Consider the following 21,636-nt stretch of genomic DNA (forward strand, 5'->3'; position numbering starts at 1 on the left):
CTGCTTCACATCCTCACAGCCCTCCGTCGTGAAGAAACGCGTCTCCACACTCATGTGCTGGGTTTCCGTGAGGTACTTTCATTGATGTCCCATAAATGTGGTCGTTATTTATGACATTTCCAGGGTAAAGCGATAATTCGGCCAAAATGAAATTTCTGTCATCGGTTCCCACAGTCATGGAAGAACTGTAAATATCTGAACTGTAAATATCTGAGACTGAGCATGTTAAAAAGTGTTTTATAGACCCTAAAATTACAAGGTAATCTTAAAAGTCATAGACATTTTTAAAGGGAATATGCATTCTTCTTGTCATGTTGAGTTTTGCGATATTTAATCGATTAGGTATTGATATTGTGTGGAGTGAGACGATTCGTGAGCTGGTTGTTCTTTGGAGTCGGTTCTTTTCAATGAATCGGTCTAACCGGTTCAGAAAATGGCTTGAAAACAAGTCGGTGTGAATATAAATCTCTTTTAAAAATCCTTATTCGTTAATAATAAATGACTCTTTCTTCTGTGGAACAAAGAATGGCAGCTTCAGTTATCACTTAGTTTCATTATGTGAACTTCAACAGATGCAATAAAAAGTGACTAAGGCTGTCGTCTTTTGTGTTCTACTAAAGAAAGTAGGGCATACAGGTTTGGAACAGGATGAGTAAACAATGAAATAGTTTTCACAAATGTGAATCTTTTAAAAAGTAGGATTTACACTTTTCTCAGGCTTTACACTGCCAAATGTTGAGTACAGTAGAGGCCTATTTAAAAGTGGTTCTAGTAATGCTGTCAGTGCCAATGCTGAATTGAATTGCAGTTATAAAATATTTTCTTGCAGTTGTTTTGTTTATCATTGAACAGAATGCTCTTCAGCATAAAGTAGCTGATTTGCTGACTTATTTCTTCTGACAGATGCATTTATTTGTTCTTACAAATCTGATCACTGCTGAGGACATTTATTTTCTAAAAACACTGGAGTAAATGCTGTAAATGTATGTAACAGCAAATGAGCTTGTGTCACAGTGTCAGTACTCCTACTTATATTATGATCAATGATGTGTCAGATGTGCATCATTGTGAAATATTGGGATAGATTTGTACCCTGAGCAGTTTTGGTTGTGCTTGCAGATTCCCCCTTCCCCCATAAAATATAAAAAACATAAAATGCATCGGCAGTATTATTATCATTATAAACATTACTGTCAAACTTGAATTTTTAGATATCCGCAATGATGCATACAGTTATGTTGCTTATTGTGAATTGTCATATTTATGTTCTTGTTTGTTTTGTATTGTGATTCCGCATGTTTTGTAATCAGATTTATTCAATTCAGAATGATTAATAATAGTTTGGCTACTGTAAAATCTACAGTTTGTTATTGTTGACTAATTGTATATTTTTATGTTGCAGGAAAGTGATAAGAGAGGAAAGAACAGTCGTCTGGGACAGATGATCAAGATTAAAGCTACATCAGCTCATGCAAAGTGAGAAATGTAAATGCACCTGCACTAGCAAATGGAAGTACATGCCAGCATACTTTGCTTAGCATAAAAAGCAATGAGAGGGGCAGTATAATGGCCAAGAATAAGGAGCCCCGTCCGACATACGCTGTCAGTGTCGTCGGACTCTCAGGCACTGAGAAAGAGAAGGGCAACTGCGGCGTAGGTAAATCCTGCCTATGCAACAGATATGTGCACCCCAGTGCAGACTGCTATTACTCAGAGCACACTTCTGTGTTGAGCACCATTGACTTTGGAGGGCGCGTGGTGAATAACGACCATTTCTTATACTGGGGTGAAGTGTTCCATCGAGGGGATGATGGCCTCGAGTGTCGAATCCAGGTCATTGAGCAGACGGAGTTCATTGATGACCAAACCTTCTTGCCTCATCGGAGCACAAACCTGCAGCCTTATACGAAACGGGCTGCAAATACGAAGATTCAGTCTGCTGAGAAGCTGATGTACATTTGCACAGACCAGCTTGGGTTGGAACAGGATTTTGATCAGAAGCAGATGCCAGATGGCAAGCTCAACATCGATGGCTTTGTGTTGTGTTTAGATGTAAGCAAAGGATGCAATAGGAAATTCGACGACCAGATGAAATTTGTCCACAGCCTCTATTCTCAAATTTCCAAGACGAAAAAACCCATAATCATCGCAGCAACAAAATGTGACGAGTGTGTCGAGCAATACCTGAGGGAGGTGCAGACGTTTGTTACAGGTAAAAAGAATCTCATGTTGGTGGAAACATCAGCTCGAGTGTCTGTGAACGTGGAACTCTGTTTCAATGCTCTGATACAGCAGATGGACAAAACCAGAGGAAAACCCAAAATCATCTCTTATTTGGAAGCGTACAAATCCCAGAGACAATTAGTAGCTTCAGTTTCAGACAAGTTTGAAAAGCTCATCGTTCAAACTGTTCGTGATTATCACACAAGCTGGAAAATTGTGAGCAATAAGTTGAAAAGCCACCCAGACTATGAAGAGTACATCAACTTAGAAGGAACCAAAAAGGCAAGAAACACCTTTTCGAAGCACATAGAACAGCTGAGACAAGAGCATATCAAGAGGCGGCGTGAGGATTATCTTACTAGTCTGCCAAAAATTCTTAATAAGTTGCTGAACAACCTGGAGGAAATTGAGATGCTGAGTTGGACTGAGGCTCAGAGCCTTATGAAGAGCAGGCCTGAGTTTCAATACTATTTCATTGAGTTAGAACAAACTCCGTGGTATGAGACAGACCACCTCGATAAAACTGAAGACAGAAGAGTGCCCTTCGATATCCTCAAAACAATGGAAGGAGAGAGAATTTATCAAAACCATGTACAGCATTTGATATCTGAGAAGAGGCGTTTGGAGATGAAGGAGAAATTCAAGAAGACGCTGGAGCGAGTGCATTTCATTAGTCCCGGTCAGCCGTGGGAAGAGGTCATGTGCTTTGTCATGGAGGACGAGGCGTACAAGTACATCACCGAATCAGACCGCAGGGATGTTTACAGTCGGCATCAGCAGGAAATAGTTGAAAGGGCCAAAGAGGAGTTTCAGGAAATGCTTTTTGAGCATGCAGAGCTGTTCTATGACCTCGATTTGAACGCGACCCCGAGCTGTGACAAGATGAGTGAGATTCATGCCGTACTTAACGAGGAACCTAGATACAGAGCTCTCCAGAAACTCGCCACTGACAGGGAGTCACTTTTACTGAAACACATTGGGTTTGTCTATCACCCCACGAAGGAAACGTGCCTCAGCGGCACGGCCTGCATCGATCTCAAAGTTGAGCAAGTCCTCGCCAACAGGTTAGTTCAGCTGGATCACGGCCACTCAAATATCTACTACAACAGTGCCAACATTGATAAGGTTAACTTGTGTCTCGTGGGCAGAGAAGGATTGGCGCAGGAGCTCGCGAATGAAATCCGAGCTCAGTCTACTGATGATGAATACACCCTTGATGGGAAAATCTATGAATTAGACCTTTTGCCTGTGGATGTCAATTCCGGCATGCTTTTAAACCATTCCTGGATATCAAATTTCAAGCCCCATGGGTTCTTTTGTGTCTTCAGCTCTATAGAGTCGCTTAATTACATCGGTGACCGCGTAAGCCGGATCCGAGCTGAGATTGCCCAGAGCAGAAGGGATAGGTATAGCCAGCCAATGCCATTCATACTCATTCTAGCAAATCAGCGAGATAGTGTTTGCAAAAACATGCCTATTTTGAGGCATCAGGGCCAACAGCTTGCAAATAAACTACAGTGTACTTTTGTAGACATACCCTCCGGTACTTTTCCCAGGAAGTTTAATGAGTCTCAGATAAAACAGGCCCTCAGAGCAGTGTTGGAGGGATTGAAGCACAATTTTGACATGATGAGCCCCATGCCCTCCATTAAGGATTTGTCTGAGACAGATTTGCGGATAGTCATGTGTGCCATGTGTGGAGATTCATTCAGCGTGGATCTCATTCTCTCACCATTCTTGGACTCACATTACTGCAGCGCCGGACAGCCCGGGCAGTGCAACACCTTGATCCTTGACAAAATCATTGGCGACCGCCGCAGACGCATACAGGTCACTGTGTTCTCCTACCACTCCTCAATTGGAATCAGAAAGGATGAATTGGTGCATGGGTACATTCTTATTTACTCAGCAAAACGAAAGTCTTCCATGGCTATGCTGAGGGCTTTCCTGGCCGAAGTCCAGGATGTCATTCCAGTTCAACTGGTGGCAATTACAGACAGCCAAGCAGACTTCTTTGAGAACGAGGCAATAAAAGAGCTGATGACTGAAGGGGAGCACATTGCCACAGAAATTACGGCTAAGTTTACTGCTCTCTACTCCTTGTCCCAGTATCACAGACAGACAGAGGTTTTCACACCATTTTTCAATGAGGTCCTCGAGAAGAAGAACAACATTGAAAGCTTCTTCATGTTCGACAACAGCAGGGATGGAATGGGCACCAGTGAAGACGTCTTCCCGCAATCACCTCATAGCCATTCGCCTGCCTACCAATATTACCCTGACTCTGAGGATGATGGGGAGGGGCCCCCACCTTACAGCCCGATAGGTGATGATGTGCAGCTGCTGCCCAATCCTAGTGAACGGAGGTATAGAATCGACCTGGAAGGGAATGAGTACCCAGTTCACAGCACACCTGTTGGTGATCATGAGCGTAACCACAAAGTGCCTCCCCCTGTAAAACCCAAGCCCAATGTGCCACCTAAACCCAATGTAAAGAAGCTTGACCCCAACCTTCTGAGGACCATTGAAGCTGGAATGAGGACCACCAGGTGGACACGAGGTCCAATGTTGGGACATGGCGATGACCTTGAAGCATCTGATAACTATGCAGAGCCGGCCGACACTCTTTTCAAATCAAAAGGCTTCAGTGATGACATCTATGCTGTACCGGAAGATGCACACAGCAGATCTGGCAGGATCCGCAATTCTTTTGGCGGACTCGCTTTGCATGGGGATGAGGAGAATGGCTTTGACTCCAGGTCTAAGTCTCAGGGTGGCAGAAGGCCTTCTAAGTACAAACATCGTTCCAAGATCCTCTTCAGCAAGACTAAAGCTTATCATAGACGAGTGCACTCAGATGTCAGTGATGATGAGTCGGGGCCTGCGACACAGAAGAAGAAGAAAGGAAGGGGCAACCGAGGAAGTGAAGAAGATCCGCTTCTCTCACCAGTGGATCCTTGGAAAGGAGGGATAGACAATCCAGCCATCTTATCGGACCCAGAGCAGGATGATAAGAAAATGAAGAAGAAGAAACAACCAAAGACCAAGGAACCCAAAAAGGTAAGTTACTACTTTTAAGTTACCTAGGAAAATCTACAGTTAGTTTAGCAAATCTCAAAATGAATATTTATTTTTTAATTTAAATTCAGTTTTAATTTTTTTTAATTTTTTTTATTTAGACAAGATCGTATACAATTTTAATATTTTGTTGGCCAGAATTTTAGTATCTGTGCATCCTTTACAAGGATGTCCACAAGGTTTTATATTGTTTCTTAGAAGCATAAGATAATAATTGCAGCAGACAGAATTAAATGTGATTGTCATCATCATTGTGGTAATTATAATAATTAATGTCATTTTTTTTCTTAACAGGCAAAGTCAACAAAGACCACAAAGTCATTGTACCCACCAACTCGAAGAAATTGGGAAAGCAACTATTTTGGGGTGCCTCTTCAGAACTTGGTCACACCTGATAGGCCCATACCTTTGTTCATTGAGAAGTGTGTTGACTACATTGAGCGCACAGGTAAGTTTCCTGGTTTCATAAAGCTGATGTGGTACCACTTATCTCAGTTCTCCGGTTAGAGGCTGTTTGACCATTAAATCTTTCTTGTGTGAGTTTACTAGCATAAACTAATTTATGTTCGTTGTTTTTGTTCTTGCCATTTTTCATTTACCGTATTTTTTCGGACTATAAGTCGCACCTGAGTATAAGTCGCATCAGTCCAAAAATACGTCATGATGAGGAAAAAAACATATATAAGTCGCACTGGACTATAAGTCGCATTCATTTAGAACCAAGAACCAAGAGAAAACATTACCATCTACAGCCGCGAGAGGGCGCTCTATGCTGCTCAGTGTAGACTACAGGAGCATTGAGCAGCATCTCTGGCAGCATAGAGCGCCCTCTCGCGGCTGTAGACGGTAATGTTTTCTCTTGGTCCATTTCTCTCGGTCAATGTCAAATTAATTTTGATAAATAAGTCGCACCTGACTATAAGTCGCAGGATGAGCCAAACTATGAAAAAAAGTGCGACTTATAGTCCGGAAAATACGGTAGTAGGTTGCAGTTTTAGCAACGTTTGGAAACAATTTGTCTGTCCCGTCCTGAGATACTTTACTGGAAATTGTACATTTGTGCATTTCACATTGCTTATTTTGTGAGTCTGATACAGTCCATATGTTAAAGCACAGGAAAGTCAGCATGCGGTTCAAATACCATCAATAAGTAAATTAATGAAATCCATTACTCTGTGAGCACTTTGTTCAGTTAGATTTTGGTTTGCATTTTCATGGACTCTGCAAGTGCTGTGTAAACACTGAGGCCCATCACATATCGTAGCCACTGGGTGGGTTAACATAGTTTCAGGACATGCTGACCATATTTGGACTCAAACAAAGTGCACTTCATATGCATGAAGCAGTGATAGAGGCTCTTTAACTGTGCCTGTTTGTTTGGTTACAACATGCCCTTCAGTAGCTTGTTCTGTAACTGTGTTCAATGGAAATTCTGACTAACATGGCTGTCAATAAGCTCAGCGGACCCATAATATAGCTTGAGGATTCATTAGTGAGTTGGTGACACCCACATACCACCATTCAGGTTGGTTGTGGCTGTAGATCAGTGAAACTCATGCATGGATGACATGCACTGGTGTGGTTTCTTAAGGAAATTATTAAGCTGCAGTTTGTGGTTTTCATGGTGTGTAGTGGAAGTGGGCAAAGTGTCTGTGGTGAGCATAATAACTAGGCCAATTTGCTGGTTGAACTGGTTCTGCTTTGTGTATGTGTGCCCATACACACATGAAGCCCATATGTGATGAGCCGAAACACTTTTTTTGCTGATCTCACGTTAAGATCTCATATAGTACTGTGTCCACAGTTAATGTGCATGACGATTGATTTTGTTGGTAGGTGGCTTGATTCTGTTTGTGACATGCAGGTTTGTAGACCATGAGGAATCATTTATCAATTAGGTGTAGTTTATGGGGAGGCATGATAATAAATGTCCTATATTGACCAATACCGCTACATAAAAACAATAGTAAAAACATAAAGTAGACTTTCAATATTAGTAGTCAGTATTAGTATTTATTATATTTGTACTATCTCTTTAAAATCAAGCCAATGTATTGACCTTGGCTGAATCTGGGCTTTTTCTTGGTTCCGGTTGAACAGGACGAGATGGCACAATGTGCCCATGGCTGCGTCTGAGCATCACAGGGCTCTGTTTAAGAGCTTTTTGAAAGCATCTTGCCTCAAAGAGCTGTGCAGATGAAAAGGTTCATCAAACACCCTGCCCCCCCAAGCCAAACGCTCATTCCCTCCCATTTATGCCCCTCTATCTCGCTCTGTACTGAGTTGTGAAACCCAGAGGAAATGATAATACTTGACTGCCTTTTTCTCTGTGGTCTAGAACAAGTAGTTCAACAATCCACTCCTCCAAACATGGTGTGTGCAAAGACACGGTCCTTTATTTCTAGCGGCCCGTCCATTCTGAAAACCAAGACCCTGTGGCGTTAAAAACTGTACGGAGAAAATGGACTTTATGGATGTTTCCTAATTGACTTTCATGGCTCATTTAGGCCTGGATGCTTCATTTATCCATCAGAAGAGTACCCCCATTGTCATTTACTCCTTGCAGGCCATTGAAGTAAAAACCCCTTCTGTGTGAAACGTTATGGATGTTTTGATATTTTTTTGAGACTTAAACTATGAAATAAACCATAAACTTAACAGACACTGAGAAAGTATGATCAGAAAAAAATGGTTGCATCAGTTCCCAGAAAATATTTCCAAACCTTGAATAGGACTATCACATTCATAATGCCAATGTGAGTGGTTAAATGAGCTGACCACTGTTCGAAATTTAGGTGCATTTTAGTTGACTTGATGTATTCCTCACGGGTGCAGTGGTGCTTTAAACAGCTCTGTGGAAAGGAGGTAATTTGCAGACAGTCGTTTCTTGTTTAATTTTGCATGTTTGAATTGTTTAAAATGGTTGTGCTGTACAGTTGAAACATTAGCTAATTTTTGATACAACAAAGCATTTCCTGGAAATATTCAGTGTAAATGTTGCAACATTTCGTGAAGTGATATGACGTATGGGGTCCCATACTTGGAATTTGTGCTTTGCATTTACAGCAGTGAGTAGTGAACAAACAAACACACACCTGCATTGTGAAAACCCATTTTTGCTGTGCTGCCCTGGAAACATTTGGGGGCTCGGTGCTTTGCTCAAGGATCTCACCTCAGTCGTGGTATTGAGGGTGGAAGAGAGTGCTGGTCATTCACTCTTACCTAGAATCCCTGGTAAACCCTCGACCTATGGTAGGGCTGGACGATTATGGCCTAAAATCAAAACCTCGATTAATTGAACATTTTACCTCGATTACGATTAATGAACGATTATTTTGTTTGTGTTTGTGTTTTGTTTTTTTGCCCTCATAGTTCACTGACGAGGTTTGTACTGTAAGCAGGGCAATAGCTGGGATCAGCGGGGCCCCGGTGCAGGTTGTACCAGTGGGCCCTGTTTGAAAGTGTTTAATTTGTATGTTCGTTCTGTTTATTTGTTTGTGCTATTTACACAGTGTTTAAGTTTTTTCAAGTTTGTAAGTGTCCAGGTACAGAAACCGAATAATTAAATGTAAAATAGCACTGTAAAAATTAAACATAGTCAAACCAAAATTTATTCAGACACCTTCAACATTTCTCACGTTATCAGTTTATTTGCTATAGTTTAGAAAATGGTAATAAAATGACAAGAAATCAAAATTAAACTGTCAGAACAAATTCATCTTGATAATTTCAGATAACTTTGATTGTAATCCATTACATATCTTTCTATCAAACAAAACTTCATACAAATGTCAATACTTTGTTGGCCAATTACCAAGCAATGATTAATTGTGTTCAGTCTGTGGTGTGAAAAGTTTGCATTAGCAATTCCGCAAAGGAGGGCTCAGTCCAGTGTTACTGTCTGTGAGACGCGGCTCTCTCTCCGGGTGCGCACCGAGCACAGCGCGAGTAACCAGCTGCTCAGTTCAGCTTTTCCGCGTCTTGTGTTTGAATGCTTTAAAGTTTTTTTTAATGGTGCAAGTGGCAAGGCTTAATAACACGTGAAAATGATACGCGTTCGTGTCGACACGCAGCAGCGTTCTGTCAACTGTCCTGAGCGTCTTTTTAGACTGGCCTCAGCCAGACAGTTGAGATCGACTATTAAAGGTGGGATATTTTTTCCTATTGAAAGAGCGATCATAGGTCACTATCAGCAGTTATTTTATCTATGTTCGTAACATTTCTTATAGATTATAGCTCGGTGTAAGAGATAAATAAAGATCAGATAAAGATAAACTGGCACAAGTACCAGTACGAGTGATTGCGTGTGTGAATTAGTCATACTGTCTCTATATTATTGTGAAGCTGTGGGTTGTAAATAGCCTTCCAAGGTAGAAAAATATGCTATAAGTTTTGAGATTCTAAGCTACTTTAGTAATAAATCACAGAACAGCACTGACAACTAGTTTTTGCGTTCCTCTGTGCGCGCGATCTTCACTGCTGTTTATACAGTATGAGTGTTCGTGCCACAATGCAGCTGCGCGAACATGGGAGCTCGAAATAATAATACACATCCGACCGTCTAATCGCTTTAATGTCCAAACCATATAACAAAAACAACTGACAAAGTTTAGTGAAGTTTAGCTCACCGCTCGCGCGCCATCACTATGTATTGACCGGCGTTCACCTCCGTGTTTTGCTTTTATGCCACTGACTGGATGGGGCAGAGTCATGTGGCTACACATGCGGTAGTATGTTTTTTAGGGGGAAGTATTAACAGGATTAAAAAAACGAAATAACCGACATGGGAAAATTAAGTCGGTTAGAGGTTCTGAATTTCGGATTCGATTACTTTTCGATTAATCATCCAGCCCTAACCTATGGGTCCGACTCTCTAACAATTTGGCCACAAGTTCCCAGTAAATGCATTGGCATGTAAATATTCCCAATACAGTTCGTTGCTTAGTAATATTCCAATTAGTTAATATTCTAACTATTGTGTTGGAATATTAACTAATTGTTTATACAACAAAGCATTTGCTAGACAAATTTGAATGTTTAACTAATTGCAATCAGAATCTTAATATATTTAAATTTGGAAGATTATTATCTATTTAAACAACAATAAATTCCTGCAAATACTTGAATGTTAATTATTAGAATTATACTGTTTAGATCGAACTAACTGGAATTGGAATATTAACTCATTTATATAACAAAGTATTTGCAAGAAATATTTTAATATTAACTAATTGTATTTAGAGTATTGATATCCATCTATTTGGAGTTGGAATGTTGAATAATTACTTGTACAACAAAGCATTTCCTGAAAGAATTTTGGCTTATAAATGAATTTGAATTAGAATGATTTATTTGCTACCCATAGGTCTGCAAAATAGTTTTAGCTGGAGCTGTCTTATTTTGTATGAAACATCACAACCCATGTTTCAGTTTAATTGACATTGCTTTGCCAGCATCATTTGATCAGTTGTCGTTGAAATCCAAAACATGGCCAAACACAAAGACTTCCCTGTGGGCACATTTTGGTCTTAACTCAAATGGAAAAGGAGAGCCCAATAACATGGATGGGCCGCCTTTGCAGTGAAGCGGTGGCAGTTAAAGGCACCAAGTCCATAAAATGGCAGCTGCAGTTGCTCCCCAGCAGAAGGCTAATGCAGAAGCTTCTGGCCCAAGTTTGAATGCAATATGAAATGTTGCAAAAGCTTGACAAGCTGTATGAATTTCCAGGAAATTCTCAAAAATTTCAGTTGCCGGCCTATATAGCCAAATGAAAGATGTCAAGGTTGAAAGAACCTGACTTGGCCAATACACACGTGTGATCAAGCGCAGATGTTGCCCCATACGCAAGCTTAACAATACATTACCTCACCAATGACTGGATGCTACCAAGTGTGAAATAAGATATGTACCAGAGAAGCTCATAGCTGAATGGTTTCAGCTTTGGCAGACTGGGTATTAGATTAGTAGAAAATGTCCTGCATAAGCAAGAATAGCCTACAGTTGTTGGCCAGACATGCGGAACTGCTTGATGAATGAAGAAAAAGGCGTAGTGTTAAGCGAGAGTTTTTAACACAACAATTAATCAGCTGACTTGTATTTCATGATCGCAACAGCGCTAGGTTGAAAGGGTCATAAGTGTGTTTACAGAAAATCTCTGAAACCACATTATGCAATGTTGGACTGTTTTTCGAAGAACTCTTGATGGATTATGACAGGGGATGGTGACAAGATTGTTTACAGCTTGTTGACGTTTCCTCTCAAGGTCTATGTTTTAGTTTATTTAATTATTATGATACTATATACTGCAGTTTTTTATTGTATAACAGATCATCACTGAATTTGTCAGTACTGCGGTTTGAATGGCAGCACAAAAAATGCCTTTCACACATGCATCACCTTGTATTTCTGGAGTCAGAAATTAGTAGTAGATTGCAGCCTGCATGTGTCTATGGCTGTGCTTTAAAACCCAGCGAGCTGTCTAATTAGACAGCCAACATGCAGCTATAGGTTTTAGGCTAGGTTTTTGGCTGCAATCTTTGTACATCTCAGCTTTTCAGGGCAAACCTCATTGGCGACCAGGTCACAGAAGCAAGATGCTGTGCATTTCCAAGGATGCTGATGCAATGATGCACTTTTTAAAGTGACTCTTTTACGGTGAAAAAGCAGAAGTCAGCCTTTTCATGAGTCTTTAGCCCTTTAGCCCTGCTTTTCAAGACAGTGCAGCCATAGGGATTGCTTAACTCGGTACGGAATAATTTTCATGGCCTATTTCTGCGGTTTGCAGGTCTCAACATAATGCATTGTATTTTAAATGAGGAAGTAGCTCAATCTTAGATTTAGATACAATGGTACTTTAGTATAGTTATTTCAGATATTGTTTCTTAAAAATCACCAAAGAAATAATTTAATTTGTGATTTAATAATGCAATTTAAATAGTTTATTTTTATTCATTTGGCACTCTAAGAAACTTAGTACACGATGTTACTACAGAATAGTCAAGTTTTAAATATCAAATATTTTTTTGATAATGATGACTGTTGCTTTGCCCACTCTAGACATGCACCTTGCTGGAGGCTTGCAGGAAGTTTTGATGACTCCAGCTTTTTCCTCCTTTGACACATCAAGGTCTCTGGCGAATGCTTAGTAATAAGTGTCCAATAATGCAAAGTCCTCTTATTCCCCTTGGCCTGCTACTGCTTGTCGTGCTTGAGGGGAGAGGATGTCAGAAGCACTTGGCTTTGACAGGCTGTCGCCACACATCAGCCAGTGCATCTAGACTCAGGAATTGGCTTAGAAAATGTAATGAAGGGGAGGGCGATGATGCCATAAGCTCTGGGAGTTTGTCAGAAAGCTAGAATGGAGCTTATGTACTTGAAGAATTTACAAGCAGAACTTTGCTAACTTTTTAAGCCCCCAGGGTGCCCAAGGGTCGTCTGTTGGGCTACTGTCCATGCTCACTTCACCATGCTGGTTTAAAACATCTAATTGGAAACTGCTAAAAGGTGAATTATGTTCAGAATACTGAAAATTATAAAAATAAGTTTGTTGTTTGTTTGCTTTGCTCTGCTTTTTGTTTTTGCACAAAAGTGAATCAAACACTAGATAACTTAATGGCACATCGATGTTGTGTCCGTGACATCACCCATAAGTTTCCGAAGAGAGTATTTGAAACCAAAAGTGGGCAGAGAGGGCTGTCGCCATCTTGGCAGTGCATCACCACGCAACTCTCCCGGACAATCGGAAATGGGCAAAAAGGCGGGAGCTAGTTGCTGATTTTGCTGATAGCTCATGCCCATCTAGCGCGAATGCAGCAGCGGCAATCTATCTGTCACTCAAGTGGCCATGCCCTGAATTTAATATGCAGAATTTTAAGGCTTAATATAATTTAAACGGATGAGTTAAAAAACAATTCACCCCCCTCATAGTTGTCATGAAGGGCAAAATTGGCTATATAGCCCAAAATAATTTTTGCACCAGGCTGTAAACATGTTTTTTTTTCTCCTGTAAAGTGGGGCATTTTAACATGGGGAGTCTATGGGACTGACTCCCTTTTGAAGCCAGCCTAAAGTGCCCAGTTGATGAATTGCAGTTTTAGTCACTTCCTTGTTTGCTTCACGAGAGAGAGCTGGAGATTGCCGCTCTGTATAAACACAAAAATCCACACGAGATCAGATTTGTTTTCTCATCCAATCAGAGCCATTTCCAAATGTGGTTTTAAATCAGATACATATCCAATTTCTGGACAATTCCGACCTACGTCTAAACACGCATATGCAATTCCCAGCAGAACTCCCAATGCGAGGGCAACACGTTTGCCCATTAATATAGCGTTTTAAATGGCGGTGTGCTGTAAGCGCTCTAGACTTGTGTCAGTATTCGGTAATGCGATATATCACGGTAATGAATATGCACAATATTGTTATTGTGAGCACTTCTAAATACCGTGAATAATTATACATGACAAATTATTTAGAATTTGGGATGCATTTTAAGAATACTTCTCCCATTAACTGGTCAAAATGCAAAACTCTGCTTTATGCTGCTTGAAAATCTTGTGTGCGCTCTGATTTAAACAAGCATGCACAAGAAGCACATGGGGGAACACATGAGAGATGCGCTGAATGAAAGCACATTCACTCTCTGACAGCAGATGGCGCTAAACTGCAGAAAATGCAGCCATTACCCTGGAAACCCGATAAATGAAGCAGCTGCTCTACTTTCTAAAACATATTTAAATACACATTCAGATTTGTAGATTTGCTATGTTCATCACGGTGTTAAATACTTAAATATTTAGACTTAATTGGCTATTAATTTTCAAACATTTAAAATTTTTTTACATTTTAATCTGGACTACAACTTGCCCTAGATATTATTTGAAAGTGTCTTTATTGTTCATTCACACTTTATATCAGGGCTTCATTAGTTAACATTAGTTAATTCATTAGTTAACATAAACTGCCAATGAATAATTATTCTTTATTGTAAAGTGGTACCTATTGGTCTTTATAGTTCTTTTGCACTTTAATCTGTGTAAAACTTTAACTTACGTTAAACGTTTAAACGTTTAACTTTATAGATTTTTCTTTTATATATTTTTTCCTTATTGTATTTAAATATTCAGTTATTTTTTGTTATAAGAAAAAGTTATTAAACATGTTATACTGTATTATGTATATATATATTTTTTTTGTGCTAAATTTCAATATCGTAATAATACCGTATACTGTAATAAAAGCAATGGCAATTAATCGCAACATGAAAATTTGACACCGGCATATCGCTAAAGCGCTCACATTTTATTGAGCTGGAACCTGAAAATTGCACATTCAGGAGCTGGTTTTCAACCTCTGGCCCGTGAATTTTTTTAATACAACAGCTTCGCTACTAAAAGCTACATTATATTCCTTAGCAATGAGGTGATAAGCAAGCTTCACACTCGCGCGGCCTCTCTCTCTCTTTCTCTCTCTCTCTCTCTCTCTCGTTAATTCATTCAAATTAATTTAATCTTTGAGCAACAAAACATCCATGACAGCCATTGTCCATGCTGGCAAATAATAGCCAAATGGTCACTCAACGTGAATAATAGAAATAATTTTAATTGCACGGCCAATCAAAACCAGAGGATCTACCATGTACGATCACTCACAGTCATTTTGGGTGGGAATTATGTCAACAGATATCGGATACCAGTCGTGTCTAAATTGAATGTAAACAGATGGGACAAAAAATTGGATCTGGTCAAAAGATCTGATCTGTGCATTAAGACATGCAGTGTAAATGCAGCTTTATTGAAGTAAACAGAGATCATGTGACTTATACCATGCTACTATTTAAAAAGTTCAATAGTTACATTGTGTGCTGTTTTACACACTGAATTTAAAACATAGTAAACAGTATAGTGTTGTAGTCTGTTGATTCATTGTCAAAGTTAACTCAACAAACATGCAGAAAAACACTATTTCTGGTTCAGATTTTGAAGTATGAATGTAGCAGTAATGCAACTTACAGTGAACATAACTATTAAAAATAACCATCACTTTGGTTTTTCGGGAAACACACCTACTCCCAAAAGTACATGCTATCTGTCCTGTGCTGATGACGCAATTTCAGTAGTTTGCGGATTAAAAAAAGACTATTTTTAAGCATATCCCATCTGTTCATGATGAATTAGAGATGAGCTGGAGCGAATGATGCCATCACTGTTTGCTGAAGGACAGATGTCCTGGGTATGCTGGTCAGTCCACGGTCGAGCTGACCACAGCTCATTTGCCGACACATTACACATGCATTACTGCTTTAAGTACAGACTCGCTGCAGTGGCCTCACAATGAGCTCTTGATGATAATTCACCCTTAATAAATGAATGTGCGGTTTGTTTTTTGTTTTGGTTTTGTTTTTATTCTGGCTTCTTGCATTTGTTCCACAAACAGTTAGCTTATTTTCATCATATCTAAATTTAAGTCCATCAGCACACTGCGCACCTGTGCCACTTGCTGCTTTGCTGTGAGCAGATATTCTGAGTTAAATCAATGCCACATAGTTCTTAGGACTGTGTGAGGGGATGCCTTTAGCTGCAGGCAGAAGATAAGGCCACTCGGCTCTGCTAAATCCTCTCGACTGCCATGAATTTCTCATGGGGCTAAACACACGCAAACCCACCCCTCTTTGATAACAGCCAACTTGCTGTGCTCACAACTTAGATTGTACTTATTTTATTTTAAAAGCACTTATGCCACTCATGCAGCTGTCAACGCAGCATGACTAAATATGTTGGGGCTTAATTTTTAACCACTTTCAGACAGTTGTTTGACTGGAATCTAGACATCTACGCGAATGTCAAAAGCATAAGCTGAGGACCTTATTCTTCTAAAAGAATAGCAGAGCTTATAGGGATTTTTTTTGACATCATTTTCCGTCCCCACTTTCTGCAGATTGTGTCTGCAATTACATTTACATTTATGCATTAGCAGAGGCTTTTATCCAAAGTGACTTACAGTGCATTTAGGCCATGCATTTTTTAACCAGTATGTGTGTTCCCTGGGAATCGAACCCACAACCTTTTGCACTGCTAACACAGTGCTCTACCACTGAGCAACAGGAACATTTACTTCAGAGGAGTTCATCCAAAAATGAAAGTCTGTCAATATTTACTTGCTTTCTTGTATTTCTAAATCTGTGACTTTCTTTGTAAATTTTTTTTAAAGAACGTGCAGATAATTTTTATATATATATATAAAAATATATATATATATATAAATATTTTTCTCAAAAGTGACATCCCTAGGATCAACCGATTAATTGAATAGATCTGATTCAGCAGAATGATTCGTTCATGAATCATACATCACTACTTATGAAAAGAACCAAGGAAAACTGGAACCAATATCAATATTTTCAGTTGATAACGACTATTTTCGGTCTGATTTTTGGCATTTTATCAAATATTGACATTGGCCGTTAAGTTTTTCTGCTCGGCTGATGTGTTCGAGGTGACTTCTTTTGACTTTGCTGAGAGTGGCAGTGCCTGAGCGCGCACCGTGCTCACTCTCTCTCTCTTGTTTACTGTCGTCGTTAACAGTTCTAATACGGATAGAAGTCTGACTAATAATCTGATAGAAGGGTTAAACAAAGGAATTAATTTACAAAAAGTATGTTAACGATTGCTTTTATATTATAAGTAATAGAAAGGTCAACAATACTTTCTTGTTTGCTGTCACCATTAAGCAAATATGCATCTATATAATTTAGACTAATCTTTGAATGGCTAATGAACATTACATTTCACAAACCTTGCAAACTTTGCAAAGCACGATCGTGTGTTCTCTTTGTGATGGTCGGTCCGTGTGAATTGAGTGCTTTAAACTTTAAACTGGTGATTTTAAATTATGCTGCGCTTTATGCCTTTGCCCACTGTCATATTCATGTCATTTTCTCTGTTTGCTGAATGTTAAAGGGATAGTTCACCCAAAAATCAAAATTATGTCATTAATAACTCACCCTCATGTCGTTCCAAACCCGTGAGATCTCCGTTTATCTTTGGAACACAGTTAAAGATATTTTAGATATAGTCCGAGAGCTTTCAGTCCCTCCATTGAAACTGTGTGAACGGTATACTGTCCATGTCCAGAAAGGTAAGACAAACATCAAAGTAATCCATGTGACATCAGAGGGCCAGTTAGAATTTTTTGAAGCATCAAAAATACATTTTGGTCCAAAAATAGCAAAAACTACGAATTTATTCAGCATTGTCTGTTGTGAGGGAGAGTTCAAAACAAAGCAGTTTGTGATATCTGGTTCACGAACGAATCATTTGATGTAACCAGATCTTTTTGAACCAGTTCACCAAATCGAACCGAATCGTTTTAAACGGTTCGCGTCTCCAATACCCATTAATCCACAAATTACTTAAGCTGTTAACTTTTTTTAACGTGGCTGACACTCCATCTGAGTTCAAACAAACCAATATCCCGGAGTAATTCATTTACTCAAACAGTACACTGACTGAACTGCTGCAAAGAGCGAACTGGAGATGAACACCGACACCTGCTTCGCGTCTTTACACACCAGAATCGTGCCTGACGCGGCGCTGGCGCGCTGCTGCTACTGTAGGTGACATAGAGAGAGACCGCCGACAGACCAGGATCTTATCGTCACTACAACAATATCTATACTTCATGTTGAGCATAAATATAAAGCCTACTGATAAAGGACACCGTCAACAGTATTGACGGTGTTTGACAGGTGCAATATTCCAGTGTGTCACCGGCCTAAGGTTTTCAAAAGGCATCACACGAGTGTGAACATCACTACAACTAGGAAAAAAACGATTGTAATTCAAACGCAGCTCACGTCGGCATTTAAACAGACCTTTGCTCTTAATTCAGATCGGTCTGTTGAACTGTTGATGCTGCACTTTACACTTTGGAAAAGTTATATATTTTTTTTAAATATGAGCAAGCTGGGATTGGTAATGCTGCACTGTAATCATAGTTATTTATTTATATTTTCATTATATTTTATTATTTGATATTGGTTTGAGACTGAGAGTATTTTATTTAATGGAGAACTTTGCAGCAGTATTTTATTTCTTATTCTTTTTTTATTTTTTATATATTTTATTAAAAAGTATTCAGTGTTTAAGTGTAAACAAATTGTTAAAAAAAAAGTTTATAGTAATAAACAACCTGCAGTTTAATGTTTGCATTTTTTCCCCTTACTGTACTGAAAATGAACCGAACCGTGACTTTAAAACCGAGGTACGTACCGAACTGTGATTTTTGCATACCGTTACACCCCTAATATATATATATATATATATATATATATATATCTCGGCTATAGGGCCCACTGCTTTCCAAGCTATTGGCATCGGCTGTCAAAAAAACAGTATTGGTCAACCACTTAAAAAGAACCATCACTTTGGTTTATGGTGATTTCGTGTGCATTTTGAAACTTGAGACTCTGCTCTCTGTTATTGAATGGAAAATAGCAGCCAGCTTGTTTGTCAAAACTGGAGATCCAGGTTTGGAACGACATGAGGGTGAGTAAATGATGACAGAATATGCATTTTTGGGTGAATTGTCCCATTAACAAAAGAGGCATTGTCAACATGTTTTTTTCTTGCATGGATTTGAAAATCAATAAAAGGAGAGCCGATATGCTTTGATATTTTCATTCACATCTGCCGCTTTGATTCATAGGCACCAAAACCTGTAGGGAAGGGCAATTATTTTTACAGTAGTGTGGAAATTGATGGCTCGACTTGGATTCTGCCCCCTTCTACATTCTGCAAAGTTCGACTTTTGGCTTTTGTTTGCAGATTGACTAAGTGACACTGATGTTGGCATTTTGATGCTTCACGTCTCTCGTCGCAGGATCAACCCTGACCTGAGTTAATTTATTAAACCTCATTAAGTATATTGAAACCCTGTGAGGAATAAGGTTAATAAAGGTTGGTATATTTCTAAACCGGTTTCCTGTGGAATGAGCATGTTAGTGGCGCTTCACCCATGTGCTGATTTATTATCATGTGTTAGTGGAATGCTGAGGCAATAGCCTCGAAACTCACGTTTGCCCCCCGCTGACACAATCATACTGTATCTCGGAGCATTTCCTCACCAGGCGTCTGCACTGATGGATGGAGGTTGGTTTAGAAAAGCACTTTCCCTCCATGTCTATTTGTGGACCCTGATATTTGGTCTTGAACTCCACTCTGGGGGGTGGGCGTTATGGCAGAATAATTAAGCAGATGGTGTCAAGTGATTTTGTATAATGGTTTAGCACCAGATGCACATGATCTTCCATGTAATCATTTTTCTTGATTTTGAATGGTTATGGGTGCTCTCTCATACTGGAAAGATGGATCGGAAATCACTCCCAATTCCTTGCACAGTAGCTGTGTTCCTTCATGAGCTGCCTAGCTCCCAACTATCTACATAGAAATCATCCTAACCAGCATTATAATGAACCTTATTAGTGACTGATTGAGAATGGTTTATTCGAGTATCAATACAAATGGTGCTCCTCCAGAAAGTGTATGATTGATTCCATTAGAATCTTAATTTATGTGGCTAAGCAAATGGCACAGTAAGTAATATTATTTTAAATATTATTGTGTAGTTAAGAGTATTTTTTAATTTTTTTATAATTATTTTATAAATGTGTTTTTTATGATATTGAATTTATTGAATAAAATATTATTCATAATCAATTCATATTTTTTGGTTTATTTTTGACTGCACGTCAGACTTTTATTTTGGCGGTGCTGAGAGCGCCAGCGCCTGAGCTCACAGTGCTCACACTCTCCCTCTTGTTTATTGTCATCACTGACAATTCTAATATGGATAGAAGTCTGTCTAATGATCAGATAGAAAGGTTAAACAAAGGAGTTAATTATACAAAAATTATAATAAAGATTGCTTTTATATTATTAGTAATAGGCACACATTATAATACTTTCTTGTTTGCCGTCATCATAAAGCAACTACGTATTTAATCTATGCATTTTAAATCTTTGAATGACTAATGAAAATGTTTAATATCACAAATAGGGCTGTATATTGCCAAGAATCTGGCGATACGATATGAATCACGATACAGGGGTTGCGATACGATATGTTGCGATATATTGCGATAGTGTCAGCAAGGCGATATATTGAGATATTTCTTATTTTAGGAATAGGATATATTTTTAGGAAAGCTGTCATTAAGAACAATTCAATTCAAGTTTATTTGTATAGCCCTTTTTTCAATACAAATCGTTGCAAAGCAACTTTACAAAAAATTTAGTTTCCACAATATTTAATAGTCGCTTATCATTGGTGACTGTCAGTTTAAGTACATATGGCAAAAATGTACGGAAAAATCAATTAAAGACATAATCAAACAGATGAACACTTAACAGCAATTATATGATGCAATCAAACTTATAGCAGAATTTGATAGTTCTGTATGTTGTAAGAATACACCACCATATGCAAACCTTAGCTTTAAGTAAATAAAAATTATTTGACCAGAACACAGTGGGATCTGCATTTGCAGTAATCAGTCCCTGTAACATTCAACGTTATTGAACCAATTTTTGTGCAGTACGAGTAAAGGGTGGGGGTGCTTGCGGGATCCTTTAGTTACATGTATAATACCCATAAAATAAATTTTATAAAAAGACCATATATATATTTATATATATATAATGTCAAATCCAGCTGTGAGATCCTGTGAGGTGTGCATTTTTAGTTCTCTGTGATATGGTTGGTCCATATGAATTGAATGCTTTAAACTCATTTCAAATTATGCTGTGCTTTATGCATCTGCCCACTGCATATTCATGTAATTTTCTCTGTGTGCTGTATGTAAAATGAGTGTTACCCTGGCTTTATTTGAAACATATGATTCCCAATGAACTCAAACTTCATAGAATACTGAGTTCCCTGTTGGTTACAGTCTTTACTTCCTTTTTAATTGTATTTTTATTAAATATTTATTTGTTAAAAATACTTTGTCATCTAAAGAATAAGTATGTTTACTTTACACATTTATTTTTTAATCCATTGTCAATCGATTTCAAATTTATTTAATATTAATTAAAAAAAAAAAATTAAAAATTATATCTGCTTTATATAGGCTATCGGCCCCCTGCTTTCCATCATATCAACATCGGCTGTCAAAAAAACAATATCGGTTGACCACTAAAACAGATATTATTTTTGATCTCCTCAAACATTTCTGAATAAGCAGATAAGATACAAAACACAAGAAAAAGTGAAGCATATAAAATGGATCAAAGCAGTGTACTTTGTTGTTTACACAGGCCTCTGTAGGTATGAATCTTT

The 21,636-nt window shown here is 38.7% G+C and overlaps 1 protein-coding gene across 1 annotated transcript in view; it reads left to right on the plus strand.

Moving 5' to 3' along the window:
- The first annotated feature begins 1,414 nt into the window (after positions 1-1,414).
- LOC132111639 (rho GTPase-activating protein 5-like) overlaps positions 1,415-21,636 on the plus strand; it is a 31,267-nt gene continuing 11,045 nt past the window's right edge. Inside the window, exons 1-2 of the mRNA XM_059519138.1 lie at positions 1,415-5,283; positions 5,596-5,749. Of these exons, the coding sequence (XP_059375121.1) occupies positions 1,567-5,283; positions 5,596-5,749 (3,871 nt within the window). The 5' untranslated portion in view covers positions 1,415-1,566. The remainder of the gene's footprint in view (positions 5,284-5,595; positions 5,750-21,636) is intronic.

The sequence above is a fragment of the Carassius carassius genome, chromosome 31 (genome assembly GCF_963082965.1).
Source record: "Carassius carassius chromosome 31, fCarCar2.1, whole genome shotgun sequence".
Lineage (NCBI taxonomy): Eukaryota > Metazoa > Chordata > Actinopteri > Cypriniformes > Cyprinidae > Carassius > Carassius carassius.